Source organism: Physeter macrocephalus, chromosome 16 (assembly GCF_002837175.3).
Source record: "Physeter macrocephalus isolate SW-GA chromosome 16, ASM283717v5, whole genome shotgun sequence".
In the NCBI taxonomy this organism is placed as follows: Eukaryota; Metazoa; Chordata; class Mammalia; order Artiodactyla; family Physeteridae; genus Physeter; species Physeter macrocephalus.
The window spans coordinates 13,465,603-13,482,017 of NC_041229.1; the positions used below are offsets into that span (position 1 = coordinate 13,465,603).

The 16,415-nt window shown below is 38.7% G+C and overlaps 1 protein-coding gene across 1 annotated transcript in view; it reads right to left on the reverse strand.

Annotated features, from left to right (window-relative positions):
• CBL (Cbl proto-oncogene) overlaps nt 1-16,415 on the reverse strand; it is a 96,254-nt gene that overhangs the window by 11,567 nt on the left and 68,272 nt on the right. Inside the window, exons 10-12 of the mRNA XM_007124216.4 lie at nt 13,226-13,357; nt 12,759-13,139; nt 10,909-11,003 (exon numbers count right to left, since the gene is read on the reverse strand). Coding sequence (XP_007124278.1) covers nt 10,909-11,003; nt 12,759-13,139; nt 13,226-13,357 — 608 coding nt within the window. The remainder of the gene's footprint in view (nt 1-10,908; nt 11,004-12,758; nt 13,140-13,225; nt 13,358-16,415) is intronic.

Sequence of the window (16,415 nt, forward strand, 5' to 3'; positions counted from 1 at the left end):
GAGCCCGCGAGCCGCAACTAAGGAACCTGCAAGATGCAACTAAGGAGCCTTGGAGCTGCAACTAAGGAGCCCACCCGCCACAACTAAGGAGCCCACATGCTGCAACTAAGGAGCCCGCCCACTGCAACTAAGACCCCATGCAACCAAATAAATAAATAAATATTTAAAAAATAATAATAAAGTGAGGATTTTGAAGAACTTTTTAACTGATAGGAAGAAATGCCCAAGATATAGTGCTAAGTTTTAAAAAAGGGAAAACATAAAACTACGTCTTGATCTAAAACATATATACATTTTACATGTCTGTAGCTATGGCCAAGTAACAAGCACTGTCTAACCGTCTGCCTAGAACAGCTAGCTATAAAAGCAGGAAAATATGCAAAATAAAGAAGGCATTGGAGAGCAACCAGGCAGCCAAGATTTGAGAAGCCAAGATTCCAGAGGCAAGGAGAATACACTGCAACAAGCCCCATATTAAGGGTTCTGAACTTGGGGTTTCAAGGTAGTGTCAAGAGACTGAGGAGAGAGGGATTGGAATTTGGGCCAAGGCACGAGGGGTCAAAAATCCTGGAGAAGGGAACAGTAGAGAAGTAGGTTTGAAATTCTGCCTGTAATTTTCCCCAGAGCTACTGCAAATCCTTAAACCACGTATGAGTGGGACTAGATTCTGAGAAACCAGGCAAAAAGTAGTAGTACTTTGGTTGTCTTGCCAAACTAGAGAGACAACATTGGAGGTAACAGACATGGTCTTTAAAATAATTATAATTTATATGTTCCATTAAAACAGAGGATGGAGAATTTTATTAGAAAACTACAGAATAATTTTTTTTTTAATTCACATGGAAATTCTAGGACCTAAAAACACAGTATCTGTAAATACAATGGATGGATTCTGGGGCAGATTAGAAACTGCAAAACAGAAGACTAGGGAACTGAAATATAGTAGAAACTATTCAGATTCACGTAAAGAGAAGAAAAAGAATGGAAAACATGGAAATGAGCATAAGAGCTGTATGAGGTGTGGTGAAAAGGTTGAACTTTCAGGTAACTGGAGTCACAGAGCGAGAGGAGAAAGAGACTGCACTATTCAGTGTATTTTAAGAAATAGTGTACCCCTGAAACTAACACAACATTGTAAATCAATTATACTCCAATAAAAATTTTTTTAAAAAGAAAAAATAAACGGTGGCTGAGATTTTCAATGCTGAATTTTTCTTTCTTTTTTCTTCCTTTTCTTTTTTTTGGCCACACTGCCCGGCTTGTGGGATTTTACTTCCCGACCAGGGATTGAACCTGGGCCCTCGGCAGTGAGGGCGCAGAGTCCTAGCCACTGGACCACCATGGAATTCCCAGTGGCTGAGATTTTCTAAAACTGATTAAAAACATCAAATGACAAAATCCATAACCTCTACAAACCTTAGAAGGATAAATATAAAGAAAACTATACAGACGCATTATAGTGAAACTGCTGGGATCCAAAGACAAAAAGGTCTTATAAGTAGTCAGAAAAAGGGCTTCCCTGGTGGCACAGTGGTTGAGAATCCACCTGCCAATGCAGGGGACATGGGTTCGAGCCCTGGTCTGGGAAGATCCCACATACTGCAGAACAACTAAGCCTGTGCGCCACAACTACTGAGCCTGCGCTCTAGAACCCGCGAGCCACAACTACTGAAGCCTGTGCACCTAGAGCCTGTGCTCCGCAATAAGAGAAGCCACCACAATGAGAAGCCCAGGCACCGCAACAAAGAGTAGCCCCCGCTCGCCACAACTAGAGAAAGCCCGTGTGCAGCAACAAAGACCCAATGCAGCCAAAAATAAAATAATTAAAAAAAAAAAAAAAGTAGTCAGAAAAAGAATCATACCCTTAAAGGAGCAACATTACGCTAATTTTCCAACAGAAACAATGAAAGCCAGAGGGCAGTGGGATGATATTTTTAAAAGTGCTGAAAGAAAATAACTCCAGTTCAGAATACAGTTGACCTCTGAACAACATGTGCTTGAACTGCACAGGTCCACTTTTACCCAGATTTTCCCCCATAAATAAATACTACAGTACTACACAATCCACAGTTGGCTGAATCTGCAGATGCGAAACTGTGGATACAGAGGGCCCACTGTAGTTATATCTGGATATTCCACTGCGGGGAGGGTCAGCGTCCCTAACCCCCAAGTTGTTCAAGGGTCAAGTGTACTATGTTTAGTGTAAATATCTTAAAAAAAATGAAAGTGAGGGCTTCCCTGGTGGCGCAGTGGTTGAGAATCCGCCTGCTGATGCAGGGGACACGGGTTCGTGCCCCGGTCCGGGAAGATACCACATGCCCGGAGCAGCTGGGCCCGTGAGCCATGGCCGCTAAGCCTGCGCGTCCAGAGCCTGTGCTCCGCAATGGGAGAGGCCACAACAGTGAGAGGCCCACGTACCACAAAAACAAACAAACAAACAACAACAACAAAAAATGAAAGTGAAATAAAAGATATTTTAAGTCAAGCAAAATTTGAGAGAATCCATTAATAGAAGATACACTAACACCCCCTCCTCTTTCTCTCCCCCCCACACCCCGTCTCTCTAAAGGAAGTTATTTGGGCAGAAGGAAAAAGATTCCAGGTGGAAGTGTGGTAAAGCAGGAAGAAATGAGGAGTGCTATAGTATAAATATGTGGGAAATTTAAATGTCCAGGAAGTGTTAAGAGGGACTGATTCAAAGTAGACTCCAATGAGTCAAAGGTATATGTTGGAATCCCTAAGATAACTGTTAAAAGAGTATTAGGAGTGAAACGGTATAATAAAAAATACTTTAAAAAGTAGAAAAAAATGAACACAGAAAAGATGGGGAAATGGAGAAAAGAGTAGGAAGAAATATTCCAATTATTTTAAAACAAACAAAAAAAATGCTAGACTGGATTTAGGGGGGAAAAAGCCAACAAGTTTATACTACTTATGAGAAACATACCTTCAATGAGGACACAGAAAAGTTGAAAGTAAAAGGATGGAAAAAGATCATGTAAACACTACAAGAGAGCTGATGTGGCCATTTTAATATAAGTAAAAACAGACTAAGGCTGGTTAGAAGCAGAACTAGAAAGTAAATGGAATAATCAAAACAATTATCATTTAGTTGATAATTCTAAATTTCTATGTATCCTAATTACATATACTAAATACATATACAATACAAACAGATAGACCTAAAGGAAAAAAGAGAGACCCACAATTGTAGGGGGAGAATTTAACACACTTCTCTTGGTATTTGACAGAACATGTAGACTTAAAAAAAAAAATCAGCAGGAAGATAGTATCATTGAATACAATTAACAAATGACACATACAGAATGTTGTCCCCAACAACTGCAGAATATACATTTTTATAAAATGAAGGTAGTAATATGTATGGAATTTACCATAAACTAGTCAATAAAGGTCTCAACAAATAGCACAAACTGAAATCACAGGGTATGGTTTCTGACCACACTGGAATGAAACTAGGAAGCAGTAACAGAAGAGTAACCAGAAAATCTTCCAATGTTTGAAAATCAGGCAACACATAAATAACTGATGAGTCAAAGAAGAAATCACAAATGGAAAACCATATATTTTGAAGTGAATGATAATGAAAACAGGACATATCAAAATTTGTGGAATGCAGCTACAGCATCTGTTATGGACTGAATGTTTGTGTCCTCCCCAAAATTACTTTTGAGGCCCTAATCCCCAGTGTGGCTGTCTGTGGACATGGGGCCACATCTGAGGAAGTAATTAAGATTGGATGAGGTCCTGAGGATGAGCCCCTGACTCAACTGGATTGGTGTCCTTATAAGAAGAGACACCACAGAGCTTGCTGTCGCTCTCTATACCTCTGTGTGTGCATGTATCAAGGAAAGGCCATGTGAGGACATAGTGAGAAAGTTATGCAAGCATGTAAGCCAGTAAAGGATTCCTCACCAGAAACCAAATATGCTGACATCCGAATCTTGGACTTCCAGCCTCCAGAACTATGAGAAAATTAAATTCTGCTGCTTAAGCTGCCCAGTCTGTAGATAGTATTTTGTTATGGCAGCCTGAGCAGATTAATACAGCATGCATCTCATGGAGCTAGAAAAATAACAAATAAAACCTAAAGGAAGTTGGAAGAATAAAATAAAGAGGAGAAAGCAATGAAACCAAAAGCAGATACTCAAGGAGGATTCTGGGAAGATGGTAAAAGTTGTCTGATGTAACTATTTTGGAACTCTAGAGTCTGTTGAAGGCTTGTAACTTCCAGGAGAAGACTGGGAGGCTAAATTGCCGTTAATTTCAGCTCTTAGCATAGTAGCAGCTACCCATTCTCAACCCTGCCACATAGCAGGCAGCTGTGCAAATGTTCCTGGAGCAGCCTGCACACAGCTTGCAGGAGCCAGGGTGGCAAAAAGGACTCAGCCCTCCAAATATTGGGAATCTGTGTTCTGATTGCTGATTGCTGTTCCTGTTCACAGAGGTGCTGACAAGGGGGCAGCAACCACTGTTGTTGCACCTCCCAGCATTGTTGTAAGCCCCTCGTGCTCTGGCTGAAGTGACTTCCATGAGATTTTAAAGGAAGATGTGGAGAAAATCAAGAAAACAATGTGTGAATAAAATGGAAGTATCAACAGAGACAGAAAACCTAAGAAGAAACAAAAAAGAAATTCTGGAACTGAAAAGTACAAGTGAAATGAAAAAAGTAAATCACTAGAGGGATTCAAAGGCAGATTTGAGCAGCGAGAAGAAAGAATCAATGAACTTGAAAGACAGAACAATGAAAATTATCAAGGCTGAGGAACAAACAGAAAGAAAAAGTATTGAAAAAAACTGAACAGAGCCCAAGGGAGCTGTTGGACATAACACCACCAAAGGACCAACATATACATTGTGGGAGTCCCAGGAGAGAGAAAGAGAAAGGGGCAGAGAATATCTGAAGAAATAAGGGCCAAAAACTTCCCAAAATGATTAATATAAACATCCAAGAAGTTCAATAGACTCCAAGGAAAAGGAACTCAAAGAGACCCACATTTTCAAAAGACAAAGATAAAGAAAGAAGCAAAACATCACATACGAGGGATCCTCAATAAGATTATGAGCAGACTTCTCATCAGAAATTTTAGAGGCCTGAAGACAGTGGGCCAATATAGTCAAAGCGCTAAAAGAAAAAAAAGCTGTCAACCAAGAATCCTACACAGGCATACCTTGTTTTACTGCACTTCACAGATGGTGTTTTTTACAAATTGAAGATCTGTGGCTACCCTGTATCAAGCAAGTCTGCTGGCACCATTTTTCCAACAGCATTTGCTCACCTCAAGTCTCTGTGTCACTCTTTGATCATTCTCAAAATATTTCAAGTTTTTTCATTATTATATTTTTTACAGTGATCTGTGATCAGTGATCTCTGATTTTACTACTGTAAAAATATTATGACTTGCTGAAGGCTTGGGTGACGGCTAGCATTTTTAGCAATATAGTATTTTTAAATTAAGATATGTACATATATATTTTTAGACATAATGTTACTGCACACTTAAAACCACAATATCTCTGAGGTATACCTGTATCTGGTAAAACTGTCTTTCAAAAGTGAGAGAGAAATAAAGACATTCCCCGATAAACAAAAGCTGAGGGAGTATGTGACCACTAGACCTGCCCTGAAAGAAATGCTCAAGTGAGTCCTGCCTGGTGAAATGAAGACACTAGACAGTAATTTCAAGCTGTATGGAGAAATAAAGACTTTAATAAGGGTAAGTACATGGACAATTATAAAAGCTAGTACTACTGTAACAATGGTTTGTAACTGTACCTTCTGGTTTTTTCCACATGATTTAAGACAGCAATACATTTAAAGGGAAAGTGTAAAAGCCACTATTACTGTAACTTTGGTTTGTAACTCCAAATCTCTTTTTTTGCATAATTTAAGAAAATAATGCATTTAAAAGAACTAGTTCATGAACTCGTTTAAAAGAACTAGTTCATGAACTCGTTTAAAAGAACTAGGGGCACACAATGTATAAAGATGTAATCTTGTGACCAACAACCAAAATGGGTGTGGTGGAGCTGTAAAGGAGAAGAGTGTTTGTATGCTATTGAAGTTAAGCTGGTATAAATTCAAATTATAGTGTTATAACTTTGGGATGTTAAACGTAATCCCTATGGTAACCACAAAGAAAATATTATAGAATATACACAAAAGGAAATGAGAAAGGAACTTAAACATTTCACCACAAACACCCAACTAAACACAGAAGACAGTAATGCAGGAAATAAGCAACAAAAAACTACAGGGCATACAGAAACCAAATAGCACAATGACAGAAGTCTCTCCTTATCAGTAATTGCTTTAAATGTAAATGAGTTAAACTCTCCAATCAAAAGACAGAGACTGGCAGACTGGATTAAAACACACGATCCAATTATATGCTGTCTATAAGAGACTCTGATATTATACTAATATCAGACACAATAGACTTTAAATCAAAAAAGGTTACAAGAGACAAAGAACATTATATACACTAGAAGATTTAAAAGTTATAAACATTTATACACCGAATGACAGTAAAATATATGAAGTAAAACCTGACAGAATTAAAGGGAGAAACAGACAGCTCTACAATAACAGCTGGAGATTTCAATACACCACTCATAATAATGGACAGAACAAGAGGACAGAAGATAAGTAAAGAAACAGAGGACTTGGGCTTCCCTGGTGGCGCAGTGGTTAAGAATCCACCTGCCAATGCAGCGGACACAGGTTCAAGCCCTGGTCCGGGAGGATCCCACATGCAGTGGAGCAACTAAGTCTGTGCGCCACAACTACTGAGCCTGCACTCTAGAGCCCATGCTCCGCAACAAGAGAAGCACCACAACGAGAAGCCTGCGCACTACAGCGAAGAGTAGCCCCCACTCACCGCAACTAATCGGCGTGCAGCAACGAAGACCCAACACAGCCAAAAATATAAATTAATTAATTAATTAGAAAAAAAAAAGAAACAGAGGACTTAAACAGTACAATAAACCAATCAGATGTAACAGACAAATACAAAAAACTCTACCCAACAATAACAGCGCACACACTCTTCTCAAGTGCACATGGGACACTTTCCAGATAGACAATATGTTAGGCCACAAATTAACTCTCAATAGATCTTAAAATATAGGTATCATACGAAGTATCTTCTCTGATTACAACAGATGAAGTTAGAAAATCGATAACAAAAGTGACACTGAAAATTCACAAAATTGTGGAAATTAAATGATACACTTCTGAATAACTGTGTGGCTGAAACCACACTGACTCCATTTTGTGAGCTCCATCTTAGGTAGGTCTGCAGTCCCACCCCCTCCCCTCTGTGTGACTGATCTTTAGCCTACTCACAAGGAATACACCCAAGCCAGATAAGTTCCCTACAACTTTTACCTTTGCTTCATCTGATATGAAAACTAGAAGAATGCCTTTTGCTGACACAGATGGTTAATGGTCTGTGAGGAATAATAATGGCATGAGACCCCTGGGGGTGAGGAAAAACCCCCAGTTCCTATTGCCATGGACATGCTTCTCCTTTAGCACCAGATTCTATCTTTGGCTTTAGCCCCTCTAAATTCCCCTGTACCCCTTTCGGTGAAATGTAGTACAGCTGCGAATGCCTCTGGATGGCAGTCTGCCTGATACTGCCTGTATATAAATTACCCACAATAAACTTCATGATTGTACTTTATGGAGTTGCTTGCTTTGTTTTTTGGTCTCAAACTTTCTTCTCGTTTTGGGGGATATTATTCAATATCCCCACCTTCAAACAATAACCAATGGATCAAAGAAGAAATTACAAGAGATATTAGAAAATATTTAAAGGTGAATGAAAACGAAAACACAACAAACCAAAACTTATGGGGCGCAGCAAAAAGCAGTGCTAAGGGGGGAAATTTATAGCTATAAATGCTTACATTAAAAAATAAGATCTCAAATCAATAATCTAACTTTACAACTTAAGGAACCAGAAAAACAAACAACAAACCCTAGGCTAGAAAAGAAATAGGAAAGAAATAATATAGATCAGAACAGAGATAAATAAAATAGAGGACAGAAAAACAAGAGAAAATGGTTCTTCAAAAAAATCAACAAAACCGACAAACTTTATCTACATGGACTAAGAAAAAAGAGAGAAGACTCAAATTACTAAAATCGAAATGAAAGTGGGGACATTACTACTGATTATACATAAATAAAAAGGATAAGAGAGTGTCACGAATAACTGTACACCAAAAAATTACATAACCTAGATGAAATAGACAAATTCCTAGAGACACAGACTTACCAAAAATAAATCATGAAGAAATAGAAAATCTGAATAGGGACTTCCCTGGTGGCACAGCGGTTAAGAATCTGCCTGCCAATGCAGGGGACACGGGTTTGATCCCTGGTCTGAGAAGATCCCACATGCCACGAAGCAACTAAGCCTGTGTGCCACAACTACTGAGCCTGAGCCCTAGAGCCCTTGCTCCACAACAAGAGAAGCCACCGCAATGAGAAACATGCACACTGCAACGAAGAGTAGCCCCCGCTCACCGAAACTAGAGGAGGCCTGTGCACAGCAACGGAAACCCAACACAGCCAAAAATAAACAAATAAAGTAAATTAGAAAAAAAAATCTGAATAGACCTATAACTAGTAAGGAGACTGAATCAGTAATCAAAAAATCTCCCAACAACAACAAAAAAAGCCCTAGACCTGACAGCTTTGCTGGTGAATTCTACCAAACATTTAATGACAAACTAATACCAAACCTTCTCAAACTTCTCCAAAATTGAAGAGGGAACACTTCCTAACCCATTCCATGAGGCCAGCATAACCATGATACAAAGCGAGACAAAGACATTACAAGAAAAGAAAACTACAGACCAATATCCCTTATGAACATTGATTCAAAAGTCCTCAACAGAATGCTAGCAAAAAGAATTCAGCAGCATATTAAAAAGATTATATACAATGAATGACCAAGTGGGATTTATACCTAGAATACAAGAATGGTTAAATATATGAAAATTGATCAATATAATACATCACATCAACAAAGGAAAAAATACCACATGATCATCTCATTGATGCAGAAAAAGCATCTGAAAAAGCTTAACACACTTTTACGATAAAAATACTCAACAAAATAGATAGAAGGAATGTACCTCAACATAGTAAAAGCCATATATGAAAAACCCATAGCCAACACCATACTCAACGGTGAAAGACTGAAAGCTTTTCCTGTAAGATCAGAAACAAGGCAAGGATGCCCACTTTAACCATTTCTGTTCAGCACAGTACTGGAAGTTCTAGCCAAATCAATTACGCAAGAAAAAGAAATAAAAGGCATCCAAATTGGAAAGGAAGGAGTAAAATTATCTCCATTTTTGCAGATGATGCAATCTTATATGTAGAATACTCTAAAGACTCAACAAAAAAGCTGTTAGAACTAATAAATCAACTCAGCAAGGTAGCAGGATACAAAGTCAACACACAAAAATCAGTTGCATTTCTATACTAAACAATAAACAACTCGGAAACGAAATTTCAAAAACAATTCCATTCGTAATGGCATCAAAAAGAAGAAAATACTTAGGAATTAACTTAACCAAAGAGGTGAAAGACTTGCACAATAAAAATTACAAAACACCACTGAAAGAGATTAAAGAAGACAAATAAACAGAAACACATTCCATGTTCATAGATTGGAAGACTTAATATTGTTAAGATGTTAGTACTACCCAAAGTGACCTACATATTAAATGCAATCCCTATCAAAATCCCAGTGACATTTTTTGCATAAATAGAAAAACTCGGGACCTCCCTGGCAGTCCAGTGGGTAAGACTTTGCCTTCCAATGCAGTGGGTGTGGGTTCAATCCCTGGTTAGGGAGCTAAGATCCCACGTGCCTCACGGCCAAAAAAAAAAACAAACCCCAAAACATAAAACAGAAGCAACACTGTAACAAATTCAATAGACTTTAAAAATGGTCCAGGGACTTCCTTGGTGGTGCAGTGGTTAAGAATCGCCTGCCAATGCAGGGGACACGGGTTTGAGCCCTGGTCCGGGAAGATCCCACATGCCGCGGAGCAACTAAGCCCGTGAGCCACAACTACCGAGCCTGCGCCCTCGAGCCCGTGAGCCGCATCTACTGAAGCCCACGCGCCTAGAGCCTGTGCTCCGCAACAAGAGAAGCCACCGCAATGAGAAGCCCGCACACTGCAACGAAGAATAGCCCCCACTCGCCACAACTAGAGGAAGCCTGCACGCAGCAACGAAGAACCAATGCAGCCAAAAATTAAAAAAAAAAAAAAAAAAAAAAAGTGTGGTGTTGGCATAAAGACAGACATACAGACTGATGGAACAGAGTGGAAAGCCTAGAAGTATCAATAAATCCTCACATATATGGTCAGATGATTGCTGCCGACCTTTTTGTTGTTGTTTTTTGTTTTTGGCCACATCGCGAAAGTGTCCCTGTTGGCTTTTTTAAAAATTTCTTTTAGGGACTTCCCTGGTGGTCCAGTGGTTAAGACTCCATGCTCCCAATGCACGGGGCCCGGGTTCAATCCCTGGTCAGGGAACTAGGTCCCATGTGCCGCAACTAAGATCCAGTGCAGCCAAATAAATAAATATTTAAAAAACAAAAAACAAAACCCAACCAAAATTGCTTCTTTGAAAAGATTAATAAAATTGATGAGCCCCAGCAAGACTGATCTATGTACATATACACAGAGAAAATAATGGAAAGAAACAGTCCAAAACATGATAATTTTTACATAATGGAAATACAGGTCAATTTTAATTTTCTTCTTTATACTCTTCTGGGTTTTCTAAATTTTCTACAAATAAGTTGTTTAAAAGTATCAACTCTACGGTATGAAATATAATTTTAGTAAACTTACCTGGCAGCCAGAGAATAAATGGCATTGGCAGATACAGAAGGTTTGATTTTGGGATGCTCACACTCTGGACCTGTTAATGGGCTGCTATTCATATTCTGGAAAGAAAAGCGTTAAAAAAGAACCTTCTTAATACAGCTAAGTAACTCCTCTTACTTATTTAATCTATTCAAAATAACAGGAACAATCATACAGACACAGACCTCACCCCCAATGCCATGCTCAAGGATTATTGTATGTGACAAAAGTATAGTTGAAAGTTCAAATGTAAGGGTTAGGGAGACAGTTCTAAAAAGAACCAAGGAAATGGGTTTTTTTTGTTGTAGTTTTAATTCTAGAAAGATTTGAGGAAACTGGCTGTCTGCACAAATACCATTCTAGCTTTAAAAATCTATACATCTTTCTATACTGATGCCACCAGAAAGTCAAACCTAATACACTCTCACTAATTAGACTGCCTATCACATAAATGCCACTTAAATGCTAAGTTACCCTCCCCTTTCCCTTTCAACCAAGAAATACATAGTTCATTTAAGGACCACAGCATTTCTCAACTTCACCCTCCAATTCCATCTTTTTCTTGGATTTCTAACTACCTACTGGACAATTCTTCCTTCAATGGCTCATCTCAAATTCAGCATGTCTGTCGCTAGTTAGCCAGGTTCAAAACCTCTGGGGTGTGTGCATGTCTATACGTGTGTGTATGCGATTTTTCATCCTTTTTTTCCACCCACTGACTGCTTTCAAGCCTTTCTGGGTCTTTGTTTCATGCTCCCTAAAGTCTCGACCTAAACCGGCTCCCCCTCCTGCTCCTAGACCAGGATTCTTCCCCTTGTTTACCCAGTACCAGCTATAGGAGACCACTTTGTTATTCCTCAAATAGACTCTCCCAAACTCACTTGCTTTTCCCTCATCCCCCGTTGCTCCAGGTCACTCCCCACACAACTCCAGGTCTTTGCTCTGAATTGTACCCCATCCCTCCATGTACCTGCCCCATCCCAACTTTCCCTATACCCTGTTTTTACCCTATTTTTCTTCACAGCATTCGTCGGCATCCACTAACTTACATGTTTTGTAACTTATCTTGTTTATTTTCCATCTTTCCTCCGGTGGAATGTTAACTTTGTGAGGGCAAACTTTTTTGCTGAGTGCATAAACGAACCAAAAAAAGAAGGAATATACCTCTGCCAACCCTCGCTCTGGACCCATTATCTTGTGCTTATCCAATGGACTGCTAACCTCCCTTTTTTCAATCTATTCTCTTTCCAATCCATTCTGCATACTACTCCTAGATTTCTCTCTTTAAGCCATCATTTTGGTCACGTCACTCCACTAATTTAATCTTCACGTACTCTTCATTTGTACCAAATAAATTCCAATTCTTTTGGGAGGGGGTATACAAAGTGCTCTAATCTAGCAGCAATGCTCCTTTCTAGCCCTTTTTCCTACTCTGATACACAAAATTTCTGTTTCTCTCAAATTAAACTACTTCTTATCCCGCAATACATCTTGAGCATTTCTGTCACTGTAGGTCTATTTTAAAACTGTATCCACTTTGGAAAGAATATTTCAAATTCAGATGCCACTCTTTCCATAAGCCCTCATGATTGCTCTATCTAGAAATAATCTCTCCTTTCTTTAAAACTGAAGTGTTTTCTATTTATACTACTCACGGCATACACACACAGAAACACATTTATTGCATTAATAAACATATTAACATATACACTTCTTGAGGGCAGGGATTAATATTATCCCTGAATCCTGTACAAAACATACCACAAAACTGACCCATTCAATGTCATCCACGAACGTTTGTTATTAAGATAAATAATTTCAAAATCAGGACTCACCACGGAGGTATCCAGACTGAATGTGCTTCCGAGCCTAGGCACATCGGTTCTGGATTCCATTTGTGAGGGCAAGGAAAATGGAAGTGAGTGCCGGTTGGTTAATTCTCTCCCTGTCCAGGGGTCACTAGGGTTTGGGGCAACTACTGGTACTTTGGGGATTGGCCGAGGCAGCCATGATGCTTCTCCAGCACGGCCAGAGGGGACAGGGGGCAGTTTGTCTCTGGACGGACAGTCGCCTGGTGTACAAGGCAAGGGGCGTCTCTGAGGCCGGGTTTCTGCTCCACCAGAATATGGCCGGTCTGGAGGGGGTGGTGGTGGAAGATCTCGAAGAGTGGGAGGTATTGGTAATGGTTTGTCCTTATGAAGGGAGCCAGAAGGAGCCTGTGGAAGCATGATGGAAGCAATCAATCAAACCCCACTAATCCACAACAAAGAATCAGAAAATGCAGAAATGGATAATGCTTTACCTTAGAAGCAGTTCCAAGACCAGAAGCACTTGAAGGAATAGATATTCGCTGTTGTAGAAGGTCAAGCCGTGGTGGCACTGGGGGAAGAGAAGCTTGTGGGGCCATGGAGAACGGAGAAGGAGGTCGTTCCACCTAACACAAAAAAAATTTCCTAATAGGTTATTCTTGTCTGGAGGAGCGGCATCTCTCAACTCCTCCGAAAGATGTACACAACAAGTACTACATGAACACAGAATATACCAATGAGCCTGACTTTGGCTTAAGGTAGCGCTTCCTGAATTATTTCTATGTCACCAGAAGAGGGCGCTCTCAATCACAGAAATAACATGCAAATGCAAGCTACCGGCAAAATGTAATATCTAGAAAAGGCTGTGCTACATAAAAAGCTTCCTAGCTTATAATTTTAGAAAACTTTACAATTTCCCATATTTTCCTCTTCAGAAAAAGAAAAAATCTTTTCAAGATTAAAAACAGAAAACCATATTAAAAGAAAGGGGCATACATTAACCTCTCAACAAATCACCTAGGAAAATAATGATTAAGGGGCAGAATGAGGAAAGAAATCAAAGTTAATAAATTCTCCATGGGTTATTATGATTAAAAGAAAAAAAGAGATTTATAGGAGAAAATGATCAATGGTATTACTAAAGAGCATCTTTAGTTCTTCCAAAGAAATGTTATTTCAATTCAGTAATTAAAAGGGATAATTTTTTTGTCAATTTGTATTCTAAAAATTGAGGTGCCAAATCAAAAGAAACAAATAAATGTATAACCTTTTCCATTTCCCTGCCTACAGCAGGGTGATGAGTAGCTGATAAGCTTGTCCAAGTAAGCTGTCAAGAGATATACAAGAATTTATACAAAATACTAATTCACATTTGCATTCCCTAAAAGCAATAGATGGAAAGTAGGCAAATATGTATTACAAGAAGTTATGTAAGGTGACAGAGAAACAACCATCCCCATACTGAGTCCTATCATTAATGCTGGGAGGTGAATGAGGGAAAAAAAGGCTGCATCATCAGCTACTTGCTTTTACTCATGCTTAAGAGAATGGGCTCCATGTCAATGCAGCATGAGCAGCCAAACACCTCAGGGGTTAAGGAAGTGAAAAGTTATTAGTCAAACTAACTCTCACTTCATCATCAATATCTAGTCACTGTATCTTGTCGATTTTTCCATAAAATAATCTCATATCTATATCTTCCTTTTCATTCTACTTACCAACCTCAGACCTGATTTATTAAAACCCCCTTCTAGTGATTCTCCCAACTTCTAGTTTCTTATCTCACCAAATCATTTTGCTCACCATTACCAGCTTAACCATCCTTAAATACTCACTAGTTCAAAAACCATCCATCAGTAACTTCCACTTTCCCATGTCACAAAATGTCACTTTCCTGCCTGGCTTTCTCAGGTCTCTCTAATTTGGTCTCCCTAACCAACAGCATTTTCCATAATACCTTGTGTTGGAATTCCTACCTCCTTAACTTTGTTCAAGTTGTTTCTCAATTTGGAAGGTCCTCTCTGCCTATTTTGATCCCTCCCACCATCCATCCCTCCTTCTCATTCCTAAAGGGCAGAGGATTGAGCTAATCATATTCTTCGATTCATGTTTCAATATCATAACTGACCCATGAGATGTTCTTTCATCTCAACATACAATAAAGTTCCAGAAAAGGATAAAAGCACATATAGGGAAGAAATTATCAAAGACATAATACAAGAATATTTCTAAGACCTAAGGGACATAAATATCCATATAGAAAGCGTTCACTGCATAGCTAGCCCAAAGAAAGAAAAGAAAACTAATAACCAATCAACCAACCAACAAAACAAATTTTCACGGAATCAAGGATAAGGAAAATATCCTAAAGTCTTCTGAGGCTAGAGGGAAAGGGGGTACTAAAGAGCAAAAATACACTAGAAACTAGAAGTCACTGAGGCTGTAACAATTATTAGAGCTGAATTTTTTTTTCAACTTAGAATTCTGTACCTAGTCAGTTTGAGGGTTGAATAGAGACATTTTAAGATATCAAACGTCTCAAAAATTTCACCTCTCATCTTTTCACAGAAAGCTATTTTGAGGGCATACTCCACCCAAACAAGGAAGTTAAAGCAAGAAACATAAAAACATGGGAGTTAAGAAATAGGCACTCCAACACAAAGAAGAGGCAATGAAGTCCCACGATGATGTGAGGGGAGACACCTCAGGGGGACATGGAATGCAGCACACCCAGAGAAAAACCAGTCCAGACTGGAGCCAAAACACGGCAGATGCTCATATATTCGTATACTATATTACATAATATCTACTATATTAATATGTTAATAGAATTTACTCCACAGAAAATCATATCAAGAGGATGTTTGGTAAGACGTGGTAGTGACAGGTACAAACTGAACACTAAGGAAATAAAAGCAAATCAATTATTTCAGAAAAGCAGAAGGTTGTAAAAGAAAGCAAAAGTAATTATCAACACATTATAGTATATTACTTGATACAATAGGGAGCAAAAATCACTTAAACACTAAATACTGACAGAACCAAAAAGCATTCAAATTAACTACAGTCGGAAGATAGGGAGTAGGAAGGAGGGAGATAAGACATTTAAATCCTTTTCTAAACAGATAACTAATATTGCAGAATCAAGAGAAAGCAGTATAGTATATGGTTAAGGAACAGCTTTAAGAACCAAAAAATCTAAATGGGACACAGGAGTTAGAGGGGGTAGAAGCAGGGAACTGACATTTCTGTAAGCCTTTTAGCAATTCTTTTAAACTTAAAAAAAAAAAAATCCAAGTGCACTGATCACATGGAGTTTTTTAAAAAGTATTCACTATTTTAAAAACAAATCAAAACGAAACAAACAGCAAAAAGCAACAACAAGCTACTAGGATGTGACGAAACAGGCACTCTCATAGTCTCATATACTTTGGGAGTGACTTTAGGACAAAAAATTAGGAACAAATTTTAATGTCTATCCAAAAAAAGTTAACATACTTTTATTCCAGTATTTTATTCATACAAAGTAGATAATGAACTATAAGGTACATAGAATAATAAAAGATGAAACACCCACGTAGAACCTACCATTCAGCTAAGAAATGAAACACCATGGCTTTCTGAAATTCCCATGTGCCCCACCACTAATTATATCCCTCTCCTCTCTCAAAGAGTTTAAATGGA